The sequence below is a fragment of the Pholis gunnellus genome, assembly GCF_910591455.1.
Source record: "Pholis gunnellus genome assembly, chromosome: 6".
NCBI classification, from domain to species: Eukaryota; Metazoa; Chordata; class Actinopteri; order Perciformes; family Pholidae; genus Pholis; species Pholis gunnellus.
Window position 1 is genome coordinate 10,267,058 of NC_136532.1, and position 18,223 is coordinate 10,285,280.

The window sequence follows — 18,223 nt, forward strand, 5'->3', positions numbered from 1 at the left end:
CATAGCAGCTTTTATAAATTGTGAATTTTGTACCTTTATGAAGATGGAATGGTTAACTTCATCAAGCAGAACCTCAAGCGACTGTAGGAATAATGTGATTTGTTACAGTTTTTAAAGGCGCAGACAAACAATGTCGTCCTGCCGATAGGGGCGTCCGATCAGAAAACACTTTGTCTCGTACTCAACGTTACCTACAATGTTTTTGTTATTTGTTTTAGAGGACCACCTGATGAATGTAAGTTAAATGTCCACTTTCCTTTTAGCTCTGTTTAGGTCTTTACTGACTTCTAAAAAAAGAAATATCTGCACTCTTTAACTATCTTGATGCTCCACTGTTAATGGAGAAAATCTTTATCAGGGAATAACAGTGGACTTTGTAGGAGAAGGATTTTAATGCAGGCTTCTATGGCAACTTAAGTCACCTTTTGTCATAGTGAGAACCACAAGTCCCAGCCTGACAGGAAATTTGAAAATTCCCACACTGTTAATTCCCTTTTCTCATCTGGTTTAGTTGTCTCAGTGTTGGGATGTTTGTATTCAGAGGGTTAGTCATATAAGTCAAGTGTTGACGGATGTCCCTGCACATACGGAGCAGAGCTCAGCTGCTGTCGGAGCGTATGAAAATACATACTTGTACTGTATTTCTGCGTAGTGTTAAAGCTGCTGGTTTCTGTCATGGCCACAGCAACAGAGCTATGAATCAAATACCCCGGGAAACTTGAAGTGATTGGCTTTTTGCATAGACAGATTATTTACATTTTTGTTTCAGATTTTCTCAATGATTTGCTGTCTTTGATATGAAAACTGAAACTACTTTGAGCTCCGAAACCTTTTTTAAATCATAGTGATTGAAACCAAATGTTCTCTTTTGGAAACGGATATCCCGCCAGCACGAACCATTTCTTTAGACTTATTTGGAATGAGGACATACAGATTAAATAATTTCAACACAAATGAAACCTTTTTATTCTGACCGTTGTTCAGAATTCGTTGAACTCTCTGGTATGGATGCAGGTTTCTTTGCAAAGTTAGGTTGAGTGTTTCTGTATGGATGAAGAGAGAGAGAGAGAGAGAGAGAGAGAGAGGGAGAGAGAGAGAGAGAGGGGTGGAGGGCAGGAACCGAGCACTAATTGGGGGAAAAAATGTAATTGAACATTTTGTGGTGAGCATTTGGTCCCTGACGGTGCCAGTGGTTAGCATGAACACACCCCTTGAAATGGGTCAAAATGCACAGAGAAGAAAGAGCCCAAAGATTCAGCAGTTTCTTTTTCTCCTTCCCCTCTGTTTCTGCCTTCCTTTACATCCGCGCAATCCTAATCTGTGTCAAGTCGATCCCTCATTACTCTGTTCTTCCTGCCCTCTGTGGTTGTGAGTGGTGGTGAGTGATGTTGCGTGTGTTGGGATAATATGACTATAAAAGGTTGGGGCCGCAGAGCCTTAACACTAATCCGGGTGCAGTGTCTCTTTTATTAGCCCTGCCTGTGTCTGTCTGTCTTTGAGTGTGAGCGGGAGACAAAGATAGAGGCAGAGGAAACGGACACAGAGGGGGGATGTAACGCACCAAAGACGACTAAACCCACATTACACCTCCTCATCCTGGACTGTGGTTTCTCATTCAGCTGAAACTGATTTTCTTGTAGAAGCTCCAAATACAATAGCTGCACTTGAAGTGATGTATGGTGGGTAAGAGTAAGAGCCACTTTATAGCTAGAACAACCACAAAAAGTGGGCTGTGTGTGCGTTTGTGTGTGTGTGTGTTCGGTGGAGTGGTGTGTGTGTGTGTGTGTGTGGGGTCTTTTTTTCCACCGTGTCAAAAGAAACAAATGACCTCACTCCCCTTTGGTCACACGTGCACCTTCTGTCTGACCAAGAATGGTCAGAATCACAGCGGCAGCTGCGTTTTTGTTCTCCGAGGACTTCAGTAATATCTAAGCCCCTTTTTGTTACCAGTATAACAAACACACTTTACCAAATTGTTCGAAAAATCAATATGATATCAATATTTGTTAAAGACATTTTGCAGTGATACCGTCACATTGGACTTGGATACAGTGCTTTGACATCATGGGAAAAAGACAAGAGATACTGAGTGTAACATCCTACGCACATTTCCAAATGTGTCCCCGTCCTCCCTCAGCCTCCTGATAAGAATGTCTCTGGTTGATCTGACACATGCTGCCAACAATGTATTGCCATGTGTGTTGGTGACGGTGACTTCAAGACGGTAATAAAAAAAGAAGAATTGACCGATGCTAAATAAATATTTCAGGTCAGAAGGTTTCTGGAACAAAAAAGTCTCCTTACATGATATTACATTATATAATGAAACACAATTAAACTGTTTCTCCTGTTTGTTTTTCTATCAATGACGACATTATATTTGTGTCACCATCACTTTAATCATTTAGAAATGATCTGCCTCACCTGTATGAATGTACTTCAATAGCACATACTTTAACTTTCCAAAAAGGAAACAGGGTGAGTTACAACACATAAATATAGAACACAATTACACATTTAATCTAATTGGACTTTATTTCGGTGTGGGCTCCACTTGTGTGTGGTTAGTTGCCTCGCAACTGTTCTCAAACACTAAATCTGTTCAGCATTGCTCACAAATAGATGGACTACAACAGCAGTGATGGTTGTGGAAAATGTTATTTGTGTTCCCAGCATGATTATAGTTATATATATTTAACATTTCTGTCAAGAGCTGAAGTGATACAGTACAGCATTTTGTGCACATTGGAGCCATATTGAACAACAGGTTGGTGTTAATGCAAGCCCTGTTGTTCAACATGAGTTCCTCTGTGTGGCTTGAATCTGGGTTAAATTAACCAGCTTCCCCCAGAGTGGAAGTGCAGCAATTAAACTTTGTTTGGAGGCAGATATTTGAAGCATACCTCAAAAATCATGGGACACACTGAAAACCAGAGACAAGTGGAGAGCATACATATTTTATGATGCGTGCAAACTAAGAGATGTCTGGCTTCTAATTGCTGTTACCTCAAAGCCAATAAAACTGGTATGTGTCTGCAGCGTGCAGCGTCGCACCTTTAGCTATTTGTCACCTTTTTAACAGCATTTTGTTCCGAGTATAATGACATAATTGCTTTTTACTGGCACTAGATTCACTTTAGTTGACGTTAAGTGTGCGTCAAGATAAGCTTAGTTTGTTTTTGTTTATAGAAGAAGACATGACACAACGCCAACCTCTTGGTTACACTGCTGATGTTGCTCTTTGTAATATAACTGATACATTTTCAGTCCTTGTATACTGATTAAACAATCTCTTTCATAGTATGGATTTTCATTAAACAACCTACCAATAAAAAATGGCTACATAGAGGAGAATTTGGACACAAGGATTGCATTATGGCTGTGATCTTTCTTCCCACACATGCTGTGGTTAAGAGTCATTTTGAACCTTTCTCTTTTCTCTTAACGAGCTGTAAGCCTAGTATGACAGCGGGTCTTAAAGAAGAAACAAAGGTAACTCATAGATGAAGGCTCCCGCTATTAGACACGCATCAGTGAACGTACAGTAGAACCATCGTCATGCGGTAGAGGACCAGGTCTTTCATTAGCTTTGCCCAAATGCTTCTGGAATGGGATGGATCCATAAATCTTGTGATAAATACAGGGCAAATGTGTTCTTCCCACCCTCCTGCTTAATAATCCTGACTGTGATGCTGTTGGTTATGTAGATAAGTCAAGCCGTTTGTGGTTCTTGTGTCTCTGCAGCTGACAGATGGTGGAAAAGCGGCTAAAGGTGGCATTGGTATCGGAGACATGGTTCTGTCTATTGACGGCATCGCCACGGAGGGCATGAACCACCTGGAGGCCCAGAACAAGATCAAGAGCTGCACTGGCAACCTCAGCCTCAACCTGCAGAAGTAAGCCATGAGCTCACGTGTGTGTGTGTGTGTGTGTGTGTGTGTGTGTGTGTGTGTGTGGTAGTTATAAATTCACTTCACTTTAGAATGATTTAATATCCGAAGGTAAGTGGGAAGCCATTTATCTCGATGACAACACATGAGCCATACATTCCCTTTTCAAACACTCCCAAACAACCCATCTCTGCAAATTTGAAGTCCATGCTCCCCCTTTGAACCCCGACATCCTGCATACAGGCAGATGTTCACTGTTGTTGTAGAAGTTAATCTTCGCTCTAACACAGCAACACCATTAGTTCTGCCTGATGTCCCATTCCCTGAAAGAAAGAGGAATAACTGAAATCCCAGCTAGAGCATCACACATGTGGACCACCCCCTCTTCCCCAAGGCCTACTCCTCTCTGTTTGGTGGAATCCTGTTGTACAGTGGAGCTGATTTTTCATAAGCACTTGTGTTGCAGTGTGTGTGTGTGTTTGTGTGTGTGTGTGTGTGTGTGTGTGTGTGTGTGTGGCTTTATATTGGTTCTCATGTGGTTTGAATTCGGTTCCTTGGCAGCACCTGTAGGCAAGCGTGTGTTTTCATTTAAACACAAATGTTCAAGGCTCCTACACTTGTAGATTTACAGTATGCAGTACATACAGAGGTAAAATGAATCGATTTTGTTACGGTTCTTGACATCAAAATGTAACTTAATTGATGTATTGAAATACTCTGTTTTCTTTTACGTCTGTGAGTTTTGATTTGTCTCCTCGTCTGTGTCTGGATTTCACATTCTGTCCTCCCTCCATGACTTTCATCTTTCTTTCACCCCTCCCCTTGTTTGGGGCTAACTGAGCATGTCCTCTAATTTGTGTCCAAATGATGACAGACCAAAGATGTTTGCTTTTGGTTGAGTGGCAGAGAACACATACTGTAATACCACAGGGTTTATAGTAATTTAGGGTCAGTGTGTGTGGTTCCTGTGAAAGAGAGACCATGATCAAACTCTCATATTTATGAGTGAAGCGGGTCTTAGAATCACATTTGGCTAAAGATCGTTGATGGATGATTTACCGGTCAAAGTGGAAGTTCATATTCTGATGGATTACAAAGGTTTTTTTTACTCTGAAGAAAGTCAACCAGGTTTGGCTGACAACAATGCGGAAGATATACAACCCATCGGTCCGGCAGTCGTTTGATTTATACCTTTTTAAGCTGTTTCAATTACACCGGACAGCCTTTCTCAGCATATTGAAAGAACGTCAAGATAAAGGTTTCTTACTGATTGCTTATTACAGTGATTAGTTTTAAGCAAAGTGTAGTTTACCTCATGGTGTATATAGTGGTACAATACTTCTGCACATGCATCTGATTTTATAGTTTGTCTCCCTAAAGCTGCATTAAATATGTGGATGAGACGACTAATGGATTCAACATTTCTGTGCTTCATCTAACGTTTGGCATATAGTGAAAGAGGTTGATATGAGCATGGCGCTTCGCAAGACTCAAAACTCAAACCTGCCAAACATTTGATTTATTATTATGCCTGGCACACCATGAATCTTCTCTTAAAGGAATCGTTTGGGAAATATGCTTGTTTGCTTTCTCTGCATGAATTAGATCAGGAGATTGAAACCACTCTCCAGTCTGTTTAATATAAAGCTGCTGTCCAAAGGTAAAAAAAACAACTGCTGCACTCCAAGAAGCTAGCCAAGAAATAGTCCAGCACCTAACCTTCCGTAAAAACCAAAACCTGTTGTTTTTACACTTCATTGTTTGAACAAATTAAACAAATGTGATTTAATATAATATTTAGTCCGCTTTAGAGATGATTGGTGGATTTAAAACAATCTTGTCTCATCATCTAACTATCAACAAGAAAAAGCGATTAAGCATCTTTCCCTCGAAGACTTTTGTTTCCAATTAGGTGCCTAAAGAGTTGCCAAGTCCCAGTGTAACTGAACAAATCTCATGTAAGGGTGCACTTGTGTGGGGGACCAGTTAAAGGATTATCTGTTCTGCATCGCTCTGTGTCTGTGGCAGACATCAGCCCTTCAAGGGCTAATTCATGCCCTATTGGAAACACATGGAACAGCTTTTTTCATTAAGTGGCAGTATTATATTGTTTAGGCGGTGTGACCAGGCAGCCGCTTTGGGGATAGCTGGCTCCAGGTTCTGCTATACTAGGATACTTTAGGGTCCTGAAGATTGACCGTATAATCCCTGGGCCTTCGCCAGACTCCCATTAACAATAAGAAATAAGATCAGAGTTTTAAGGTTTCATTCTGTTTGTTGCTTGGCACTCATTGGCACTGTGAGTTAGACGTACAGTGCTGTATATTCGAAAAGTGTCATGCCTAGGTCAACATCTGGACTTTAATAGGTTTACATGCGTAATGGAAAGAGCCAATCTCGTCCCTCATTTCTGTTAGTTTTTATAGGCGTCGCTCGCTTCTCTTTTAGTTTTTCTTCTCTGCACATTTTGATTGGGTTTGTCACTGGGTCAGATAGCAACAGGAATGATAATAGCGAGAAGATACAGAGAAATGTTTACAATTCATGCGGTGTCTGCATGTGTGTATTTTAAAAGGAGACAGGTTGTTATTCCTTTTCCAAATAAACGAGTGATGGGAAGAAGAAGAGATGGACCGCAGATGTTCGGGCAAGACAAGGAAAAGCTGTAGAATAAAGTTGTTTCTCCAGGAAAAACTTGAACTCGTACAAAGCTAAATTTGTCCAGGTTCACATTTTTTTTTTTAAGGATGACATGGCAGATGTAAAGAGGGCCAAATTATCCTGGCACTGACTGGAACAGAACTGGGATTTATTGCCTGAAAGGTGAAGCATGAATGCAAATACCATGGTTACCAATGTAATTAACACTCATCAACATTCATTTAGCTGTCTGCGAGACTTATTTCTCCAGTGGAAAACCCATCGCAGTAAAGCAACCAGCGCTCAAACTGCTAGTAACAGGTGCCAAAATGACATCAGGGTAAATTTGTTGTTGTCCCACTTATTCCAGCTTATCCAGCTGATTTTCTGCAGCTCATTTTGCAAACTCTTGATGCACTATATGCACTATAGGCTTTGGCAGTCACTCTATCAACTGGTTTCCCTGTTAAAACAGCAGGCTTTTTACATCTCACAGGTTTACAAACCAGATCTCGCATACGCGAAAGGCTGTTTTATCAGCTTCTTTCATCCAGGAATGATCCCTCTTTTATTGATTTTTCTTTCTTTTCTTTTTTACTTACAAAGATTCCATCTCACTGGCTTCACTGTTTGTTTCAATGACTATTGTATATGCAGAGTGCACAGACAACATGTTCTAGATTTGCGTGAGTTTCACTTCTACATCTCAGCATTTGGCTCCAGCAGCAAGTTTCTGGCCATGCAGTGTGTAAATTGAATTACAGGGCTGTAAGCAGAGATGGGCAGTATTTCTATTACTGGTATTTGAAATACGTATTTGAAATACTTTTGAGTATTTTGTAATTTGTATTTGATAGGGCCGATTAAAAGTCGAACGTAATTTGTAACAAAATACTTCAGAGTGGAGTAATTTTGTATTTAAAATACTCAAAATACTTTCTCCACGAATTAAAAAACAGTTCACGAGTTCAGTCTTCAGATCTTCAAGTTCAACGGATTGTCTGTCAAGTTAAATATTGTATCTGAGTGTGACAGACGTCAACTAGCTTGATGTATAACTTATGTCTGGGTCTGGCTACATAGCCTATTGTATATGCATGGTGATGGTTATAATATCAAGCTAGCGATCGATGCTAACATGCTAATGACGCTAGCATGTGGTCTAGGCTAGTGCATAGCCAGTGTTTAGCAAGTTAACTTATCAGTCGAGTAGCTAGCTATAGGAAGAGGGAGATTGGGAGCTTGTATGTCATATGTGATAAATATGTTCTTGTTGATACAAAGCCAAAGTTTATGGGCTGTTAAGTCCCATTAATAAAAAAATATATATACATAATCAAGTTGTTGTCTTTCAATAGCTTTGCTAAGTTACACTGACATTCTGTGACTGTTCTTCCTTTTTGTGGGGTTCACCAGAGCTTTGTGTACATTATATAAACCTGAATGCTCTGCTATACCACATTGTGAGAAAACGGAAAATCCAGAAAAAAGTATTTCCTATATTTTAAATACAAAATACATGTATTTTGTTACATTTTCTGGCACCAGTATTTTGTATTTTGTATTTTGTTGAAATCATTTATTTGGGGGTATTTTGTATTTTGTATCAAAATACATTTTAATGTATTTTTGCCCATCTCTGGCTGTAAGTGTGTCGCTTTATCGCAGCGTGACTGAGCGAGAGATTCTGTCGGCTTTCATAGATCGGTATCATCAGTGTCACATGCAATGATTCAGTTAATTGTTTAATACCGTCTACCAGCTTCTTATTATTTACAAATGTAAATTGTATTGAAGGCGATTTCTCTTACATTAAATTAGATACATTTCCTGCATAACTGGAATAGCGGTAAGGGAATAAATAGTTACTAATCGGAAATGTTTTGGTTGTTTTGCTTGACATTTCAATCATTGCCTGAGTTTTTCTTCTGTCTAGGAATGCACTCTGTATTGTTGTGCTCTCAAAAAACAAACGTTTGTTTCCTGACCGTCGGAGCCTTCAGAGCTTTCTGTCAAACTAAATCAGTGTTTGTGTCTCCACCTCTCCTGCTGAGAGAGTGAGGTTTAAATATTGAAAGAAACCGGAAAGAAAGAAAGATGGAAAAAGCTAAAAGGAGTCAAGGGAGGCCAATGGAAGTAACGCAGCATGGCAAAGAGATGAAAGAGACACATAAACAATGATGGAGATGGATTCTCCAAGGCCGACAGTTTCTGAACTCGGTTAACATCTGCTGCCGTTTCTGTAAACCATGGATCACCCTGCTTGATGGCACCTGGTGAGAATGTTAAAACATCACTGCTCCATGTTTAGATTCGTAGATATCCGTACTATTTGACTGTGATTACTTATGCACGACTGTGGAAAACGTGCACTTGAGTTTCTGGAAATTTCTTTTGTTGGTGAATCATTTTTTTCTCCAGCTGAAACTGAATTCCATTTACAGTAGATGAGAACTTTATAGCAAAACTAATATATTGTTAGCTAGACGGACTGTTTTACTATGAGGGAGATGTAGACACATGTGAAGCATTGTGTTCTTAACACACACACACAATGGACACACACAAAGAGACTATCAAGTAATGTTTTAGCACATAGCATTGAACCTATATTCAACTGAGCAAGAATCGATGACAATGTTTATATACTACTAACTTTAAACCTCATTGATTAACAAAATGTTGATTCCGAAAGTATTCAGGTCTTCTACAATATCTGATATCTGAATATCTTATTAACTAAAGCATTGCATGCTTTAGTTGCATAAAGCTAATTTGTCAGCAGAGCAGGATTAGGTTAGATGAACTGTGAGGTAGAGCAGAGGGAGGTGTTGTTGAAAAGATGATTAAAGATTGGCAGAGAAGGTTTACAAGGAAAAGGGAGGAAGAGAAAGAAGGCAGGAAAGGGACAAAAAGGAGAGTGAATAGCTGACATTGAGGATGTTGTTGAAGAATAGGATTAGAACGTTACAGTTTAAGGTAAATTGCTGAGGAATTACAAACTCAGAGGGAAGTTGTTTCTCCATGCTGATGACTCTGTCATTAAGCAGTCCCACTATAGTGCAATCACAAAGTCTCAACACTTAAACGAGCCTCTTAAGCGATGTCATTATTCTCTTTAGAGGTACACCAAAGTATTAAGCTGTCCATTGCAACCAATCGACCCGTGCCTCAACAAAACCACCTTTGTATTCCCCTGTTATGCTGCTCAGCTGCCAGTGTCTGGTTTTAGGCTTTATTCCCAACAGTTAAGCTATTTGAATGGGCCTGTGTGCATGTGTGTGTGTGTGTTTGAATGCTTTTCACCAGTGATGGCACAGTCTCAAGATGTCGATGTGGTCGAGGGAGCTAAAAGGTCCAAACTGAAATGCAGTAGACCTGATGCACTTACCCACATATGAAGTACGTACTGTAGGCCCATCACGGAGTGCTGCGAATGAATGCACAATTTGAATAAACAAGTGATTGTGCAAAGAAGAAAAGCTTTTGTTGTGCTCGGTTAATTGGTTCCATTTCTCTTTTTATCAGAGTGGAGATCAAACCCTGTTTAAAAGATCTCAAGGAGGATAATTACAGTGTTTGACAGGCTCATTCTCTGTGACTGAGAGCCTCAGTGGTGGAGGCGTCACATTTATAATAGTGAAGTCATATGTACTCATGCAGAAAGCCACGGGGACAGGCCATAATAAGTCATGGACAAACACAATCAGGTTTTAGATTTATTGAGCATGAAAAGCGGAATTGCAACACTGGTGTTGTTGTTTGGCTGTGGTGGCACTGATTTACAGACTAACACACACACACACACACACACGCATATATCACATCAGTCAGAAAGGAAGTTTAGCTTACCTCAGCATTATTGCACACCCAATCATTTTCATTCACGTGTTACATACAGTACATACAAATTAAACTGAGAACCTACATACTATATGGCATGGTACACTTTAATGTGCCTAAAGAAGACATGCACAGAAACCCAGACACACACACACACACACACACACACACACACACACACAGATCCCATGGCAGCTGCTGGAGTTATTTTGAGTCTAGAAGTTGGCTCTGGGTGCTTGGGCAAAGCGTTGAGAGAGAGAATATCATGCTGGGTTGGGGTATACATTTTCATTTTGTTTACATTGTGTTCTCTGAATAGAGGTCAACGAGATGCCCGGGTTGTACGTGGATATGCTGTTGCCTGTGCACGGCCACGTGCTCAACAAACATACATTAGCCTGGTCACTGGCTACTTCTAGCACAGAGGTTCATGTGTAATGTAATTATGTCATTTTTCCTCACAATAACATCTGAAATACATGACTAATGGCCTCTTACTATATCAGAATCACAAAATAAGTCATTTGTTTCATGTGTCAGTCACATATTTTTAGACTATACTGATACTTTAATCAAATGATCTATTGCCTTTTTTTAGCTTAACTTTGAAATGAAACCCAGAATGGAAGGCATGCCTACTTGGAACTGGCCCACGTGGAACAAGAACGGCGTGTTTGAACAAGCTGGGCTTTGAAGGAGAGAGATAATTGGATTCCCTATTTACAAAAGAGAGAGCGAGAGAGCATGCTTTTGCAGAAATACCTGGGTTAATGCATCTACACTGGAAAACATTTGGCCTGCTGAAGTGTTTCAGAGCAAAGCAGGCGATTTTCTATGAAGGGGCACGTAGAGGTGTGAGACAAAAAGAATAGAGGGATTAGTGTGATATTAAAACATTAAGACTCCATGCTCTGACAGGGTAGCCCCTGTAGTTTGATGGCAGTTAACTGGTACTCGTGATTGCGGCCTTGACCTGTTTAGGCCACCGTTGTGCTCTGTTACTCCTAAGAGGATATTACTGCAAAACGTGTGCTTGATCGGGTAAAAATGATTTGGTTTGGTCTGAAGACTGATGCACCTCAATAGTTAACTCAAACCATAGCAGTCTAATGTTATGTTCGGCTGGCTCATTAATTGTATATATCCCCACTCTCTCACTTTGTTGGCCCTGGCTTTACCAATACTCACTCACTAATCTACATGGGTTTTTTATCGCCAGTCATACTGCTTTCAATAAAGAAAAGCCTAATAAAACGAGTTAAAACATGGTGTACACAGGTTAAACGAGTATAGTATTGGCTTGATCAGATAGAATTGGCAAGACTTCAAATTCAAAGCCCTTTGCAAATCCTCTGTACTCATAGTCGCCCTACACAGCTGCCATTGTCACTTTACTCGGCTCTGATACTTGCCAAAGATGTTCCAAAGCCAAGAGTGCTAAACTGGGCTCACCTGTCTCTGTCTTTCACTGGGCAGTAGTATTTGCCAAAGATCATTTAAAACTGATGACCGTCATCTTTGGCTAGGCTTTTACTATTTGCCTGTAATATCCTAATACCAAGACAATGCAGCTACAGCTAGACACACCTGTCTCTGTCTGTCTCTCGCTAGTCCGTTGCTTTCGCCAAAGGAAAACAGGCCAAGAACACTGTGTTAAACTCATCTGTCTCTGTGTTGTTTTTTTAAATTCCTCTCTGCTATTTGCCAAATATATCTTAGTGTAAGCCAAGAGCTCTCATCTTTAGAACAGCGAGCAATGTTGAATGATACCCGACTGTCGGAACATAAGCTGTACACTCAGCAGAGTTACAAATGACTCGATAATAAATTGTTATCAACATGTTTTGAAACAAGGCCCGTACGCAATTCACCATCTTCTCTTGGAGTTCTCACATTGAGCGTTAATCTGCTGTGTTATCAGTTCAGATTGCCTGGGATATATATATATACGTTTTGTCAATTGACTCATGACTGCATTTGTTTTTGACCTGATTGACTTACATAATCAGATGACATGCACGTTCAACTGAGGCAGAGAGTGTAATCCTTGGAGCACGAGTAGCTCTGTGAGTCTATTAGGCTATCTGTGTTACATTTTAACACAATCTACTGTATGTTCATTGCATAATTATATATGTATGCATCTATGTAAACGAATGTAGATGCACATACTGATGCATGAGGTGTGTACCTCGTGCACTCTCGTCCATCCCTGACCACTTTCCACCATCATCCTCTTCAGGCTCATCTGTTGAAAGTACTATGATTTTATAGAAAGGAAAAAAAGCAGCTGAAGGAATTCAATAACTTTATAGAGTATTTGTCCAATGTCAGAGCCAGGATCATTTTATGATCTCTGTCACAGTCGCCCAAGTAAATGAGACTCTCAGCATCACTCAGAGAACAACTTGAGGGAAGTGTGCGTGTGCATGTGTGTGTGTGTGTGTGCGTGTGCATGTGTGTGTGTGTTAGTGTTAGAAAAAAGAGCCAGAGAGAGGGATAGAAAGAAAGAAATGGATCAGGTAAACAGAAAGTTGGACACTGAACCGAGAATCAACAATAAGTCAGTAAATCTTGCATCTCTGTGAGTGAAACCTCTGAGTGATACTGACGCACGTTGATATTCACAACCCTCTCAACAGACCTAAGGCCAGAGGCTGAATATGGAAAACACTACCTGATCCAGCTGCGGATCATTTTGACGGGCAGGCTGTCTGAGCACTGGACCCAGCTGGAGCGCTGTCTCCTCTATTCTGTATTTCTCTCTGATTTACTGCGTTGTTTCTGTTTCTGCTGTCATGAAAAATAACTGTGATCTTCCAGAGAGCGGACTATAAACTGTAAAGTAGACAGCAGAAAATAAAACTCACTATCTGCCTCTCTCACTCACATTAAATCTACATGTTACTCTTTGTTCTTCTGCCGCATACACACATTGTTGATGTAGCACGACATACGCACATCATTTGAGACCATATACAGGGCCCGATCTAACAAAACCGCAGCACAAAGACTCATTAATCGTCAATCTTCAATCTCTGCTTTAAATCATCCCATTTGAGGCCCCCTATCACATGGATTTCCTCATCCAGTCTGGGCCCCCCTGTACCACTGGTTTCCCTTACGGAGCCCCAGCATGTATACGGAGTTTGCCTCCGAGGAAGAGATTCCTAAACCTCCTCTGTCCAGGACCCACCAACGCAATCTTCATCCGAGTCTCATGAAATCACTCCAGGGCTTTGGTCGGGTTGGGTTTGACCCGTGTTGTGTAACTTCCGTAACACTGTTTAGGATGTACTTTAAACGAGTTTGACAGCACCGACATGCCTTTGATAAACCCAGATTTGCCCTGGAGATGTGTGCGATGTTTCTCCGCTCCCTCTGGTTGTATGGTTCTGGTCAAGATTGTTTGTCAATCAGCTGCAGTGAGAGAGAAAGCTCAGTTTTGAGATTTCTATATTGGTTGCAGTGTGGAAATGTCTCGTACGTCTTTCAAAACAAACAGACTGGCCACACATTCCGATTTAGGTCCATGGAGTCATTAGTTTATTCAATTACACTTTGAGTGTGGGCGTTGCCTTGAAGCGTTCACAGAGGTATGGCTGGGCATTATCAGGCCAAGAGTCATTAACACTAAGTGAGAAATGCTTTAATGCCAGGTTGTGTTGGAGGATAAATATTGTATTTTGCTATTTGGGTGCGAGGCAGCATGTGTTTGTGTCAGCCCTTGCCCTGCGCTTGTGTCCTTCTTAGCGCCTCCATGTGAGCTCCTCTGTTTATATGTAAAGTGTTTACTTCTGGGTCAGTCTGCTATGAAACCGAGCTGTAAAGGTTTAAACGACATTACAGGATTCCCGTCCTCTGATCAACTTATTTTACTGCCCAGTGACTGCAGAGACTAACTCACTCCTATTGCCACTTGAACCAAACTTTACTGTTTCGCATAAAAAGGAAACATGTCCTCTGCCTTTAATGTTACATACTTTTATGATCTTTGGAAAACATCTAAGAAGAATTATATGCCGTAAAAGCACGTAGACAGTTTATCTGTTGAAAGTATGGGAATTTTGGTTTGTGACTAGATACATGCGTTAGAGCAGTAACTCTTCTTCTTTGTTTTCTTAAAAATGTCCATATATCGTTTAAGATTCTACAGCTTTTTGTCTTCAATTTATGTCTTCTCCTGTATAATGTTCGTCATGCCCAAACCCAGTAAGATATGTACAGCAGCTGTGTTTTCCCAGTTTCTGTGCCTCATCATTTTTATTTTTACACTTTTACTCTCACGCTTAATCTACTTTCATCCAATTGTTTTTGTTTTCCAACCTTTTTTTTAGTCCAGACTGATGTGTAGCTGGCCCTTCCTCCTCATACTGTGGAGTGGTGAACATTAGTTAGCGGAGGGCTACTCCCCCTGCTTCTGTGCTCTGTTGGGGTTTGGATGCAGTACTGTTGACCTTCAGGCTGTTGGAGACATTGCCTCTTTTCTCCTACTCTGGTGGGGTTTAACTTAGTGTGCCTGTTTCCTCTCATGGTCGGCCTTTTAAGAGTCCTTAGGGTACCGGTCCACTGCTGTGTGTTTTGGTGAGAAAGTGAGCTACTAGAAAATGTGCTTGTTTGTTGCTATGTTACCACAGGAAACACAGTGGCTGTGTTGCATGTAAAGACATTTTCTTCTGTGGTAATCTACATTTCAAAAAAAGGACATTCTGTGTTATTGTTATCAAATCTCCTGCTCCTTATCAACGGGTTTTCACCGATTTAGCCGAAGGAAAGTGATAGAAAATGTGTCTTTATGAGCACATTATAGTACCAGAATGTTAAACACTAAGAGATATTGACCTAAATGTGAGGGTCTGGTCAAGTCTGCATGGAGTACAGACATCTAGGCAGCTAGTGTTAGAGCCTCTTTCATAAAAACAACAGTTGGCCCGTGCCCTCAGGCTTTTTGTCTAGCAATATTGATCTATGGCAGAAGATGAAGAAGCAAAAACACAACAGAAACTATATGAAACACCTCAATTCCAACACTTTATGATGTGTAGTCTGCCTTGAATGAGAAAAACGTATGGAAACACAATCTTTGAAACAATCGCAGTTCATTCTGACATACTTGAAATCTTCTCAAAGATTATTGTTTAGTAGTGAAACTGCGCTACTTTTAACATGTGTTGTTCCTTTGGTCTGGTCAGTGTCAAAGCTTCTTTTAGGATCTTGTGTGACGTCGTACTCATCTGAATGGCCTGTCGAGGCCTCGATGCAGATAGTGGTGGGAGGTAGTGGATAAGGAGTGGGGAGGATCAAACCCACAGATCCAGGGGCATGGAGCTCTCACACACACACACACACACACACACACAGACACACACACGATAAACAGACCTACAGTACTTGTGATCCGCGGGTGACCCCTGTCTCCTATGGACTTGCCCAGTGTGAGGACTGATAAAGACAGGCAGACTCAGCGTCCAGATCTATTTAAAGGCCAGCTCTCAATAAACTCACACACTGGTCTTGAAATAGCAGAGAAATATCACAGTTGTTTTGGGATTTAATCACACCAGCAAAGGAATGTTGCACCAGCTAGTGAAATCAGGAGGTATAGTCTCTGTTCAGTCATCATCTTTCTCTCTCATATACTCATAGCTACATCTTAGCCACTGTATGTACACTGACTCCTTCTGCCTCTATACCCCCACACCACCACCACCACTACACTACACACATACACACTGTTGACACTCAAATGCTGAACCACACGTGGCAATAATTCTGCCATTCACTCTGCTCTTATTGGTGCCCTGGCATCCTCTCCCGGTCACGTTGGTCTGTCTGCTTCAGTTTAAGGTGAAACTACAAAAGAAAAACTGAAATCAAACCAGCCCGCTCCTTCCCTTTCTTCCTAATAAGGCACAGAAAAAGAAAGAAAGAGACAAGGGCTCAGAGAGTGTGTCCCATCTTCTGGAATGACGACTGCATATATTTTAGAGGGCTTTGTTTCAATAAGCATCGTCACTTTTGTTTGAAGAACAGTGACCTCATTCTCAGGGAAGAGAAGAAAGCGGCCAACAGCATGAAGGGCAGGAAGAAGTAAGTAAGAAGAGGAGATCGTTGAAACACAACAGAGAAGGATGGAAAAGTGTAGAGATGGACGAAAAAGGAAACAACCGGTGAGAAGAGAGAAAGAAACGGCAACAACAGTTAGGGTAATGACTTTTATTTAGTTAAGACTGAAAAAAGCAAAGTTAAAGCCATGTTTTACGTTAATGACCCTTGGGAACAGTCGTGCCTGAACATAAATTACCGAGCTGCTGAAGTCCCTAATTTACACAGTGAGGGAGGAAGTCTCTCTCCTGTCTCCCCCTCTCTGAATCATGTGTTTCATCTGTTGCTGGATCCCTTGGGAAAGACGAGAAAAGTTTGATCTTATTTGCACAAATGGATGCACAGGCATGTAAACCATGTATTTTATTTGGGGGGAAATATTGGATTGATTTATTCAATATTGTATTAAAGTGTTTATTGGACTTCAGCTGGATAAAATTGTTCCTTTCTGTCCTTGGAAGGAATGCAAAAGTTACCGCAAGTACATGCACGAGCTGCCAAAAAATGTCTCAGCAAGACAAATTAGGTGCAAATCGAAGATAAGATCAGTGTTTATAAAGAACACCGGACAGGATTTAAGGTACACGGGACCAGCTCTGGGAAAGAAAACCAAGCCATTTAAAACGGATCTAGTTTTCACACATATAAATATTTGGAAATGCCCAAGGTGCAGTAAATCTAAAAAAAGATCTGGACACATATGCTGCGTGTCTACATGTGTCTGAATTCATTCAGCCTATGTGCAGGTGCAGATGCTGCAGAGAGCATGAACTGGTCCTTGTAGTCTGTGTTTTTGCACTACCCCGTTAACATTTCCTGGGCCAAACCCACATGCCCGAAATCACCGTCACCACCCCCTGCATAATACATCATTGTGTGTGTGTGTGTGTGTGTGTGTGTGTGTGTGTGTGTGTGTGTGTGTGTGTGTGTGTCAACTGGGCCTTTGTTCCATCACTACTTTTAACGATTCTGTCATCCAATTGGCAGCACACTTCTTTAAAGGCCTGTTTTATGCTGAAATACAATGATGTGTTTAGCTGTGTAAACGAGGCCGACAGATAGGATTGAGAGGAGCTATATGTGCATGCATATAGTGTGTGTGGCTGTGTGTGTGTTCAAGGGTACACCCATGTCTGGAGTTTTTGTGTATGAGTAAACTAAAAGTGTCTGGCAGAAAATGTAAAACCCACTCATTTATGACAGATTACACACACGAAGGCATCGGGTGATAGAATCACCTCGAGTTGTAATATTCCTTCAGGCGTGCAGCTTGAAAACGAGTGCCTATATCTGCGTTCGTGTAGTTTGGTTTGTGTGTTCGGCTTGTACTGGTGTTACTAACAGATCCCAGTCAGTGTCACCTTCCCGTAGACATCCTCTTGTTGTTGACCTATCTCCTCTTTAGACATAAAATGACACACACACACACACACACACACACACACACACACACACACACACAAATGTGCAACAATCTCTTATTGATTCATTCTGGTTGGTTGCTCGCTGGTGAAGCTGATGGCATGTCAGGGCACAGCCCTGGAAACATCGGTCAATGATCTCACTCCAGTATGAATAGACCCGAGAGATTAAAGACAAATGCAACACTGAGAACAGAGAACAGCCGCTAGGGTACGGGGGATTTGAGAGGAGATGGAAAAAGAGGCTGCATCCTCTTTCTGATTCATTTAATGAAAAGCATAAGAAAAAAACTGTAAAGAGACTCCAAGCTGCATAAGAGCAAT

At 41.0% G+C, this 18,223-nt stretch overlaps 1 protein-coding gene across 1 annotated transcript in view; it reads left to right on the top strand.

The window, feature by feature from the left end:
* pdlim5a (PDZ and LIM domain 5a) overlaps positions 1-18,223 on the top strand; it is a 57,538-nt gene that overhangs the window by 8,391 nt on the left and 30,924 nt on the right. The window contains exon 3 of the mRNA XM_079160694.1: positions 3,745-3,896. Within this exon, the coding sequence (XP_079016820.1) occupies positions 3,745-3,896 (152 nt within the window). The remainder of the gene's footprint in view (positions 1-3,744; positions 3,897-18,223) is intronic.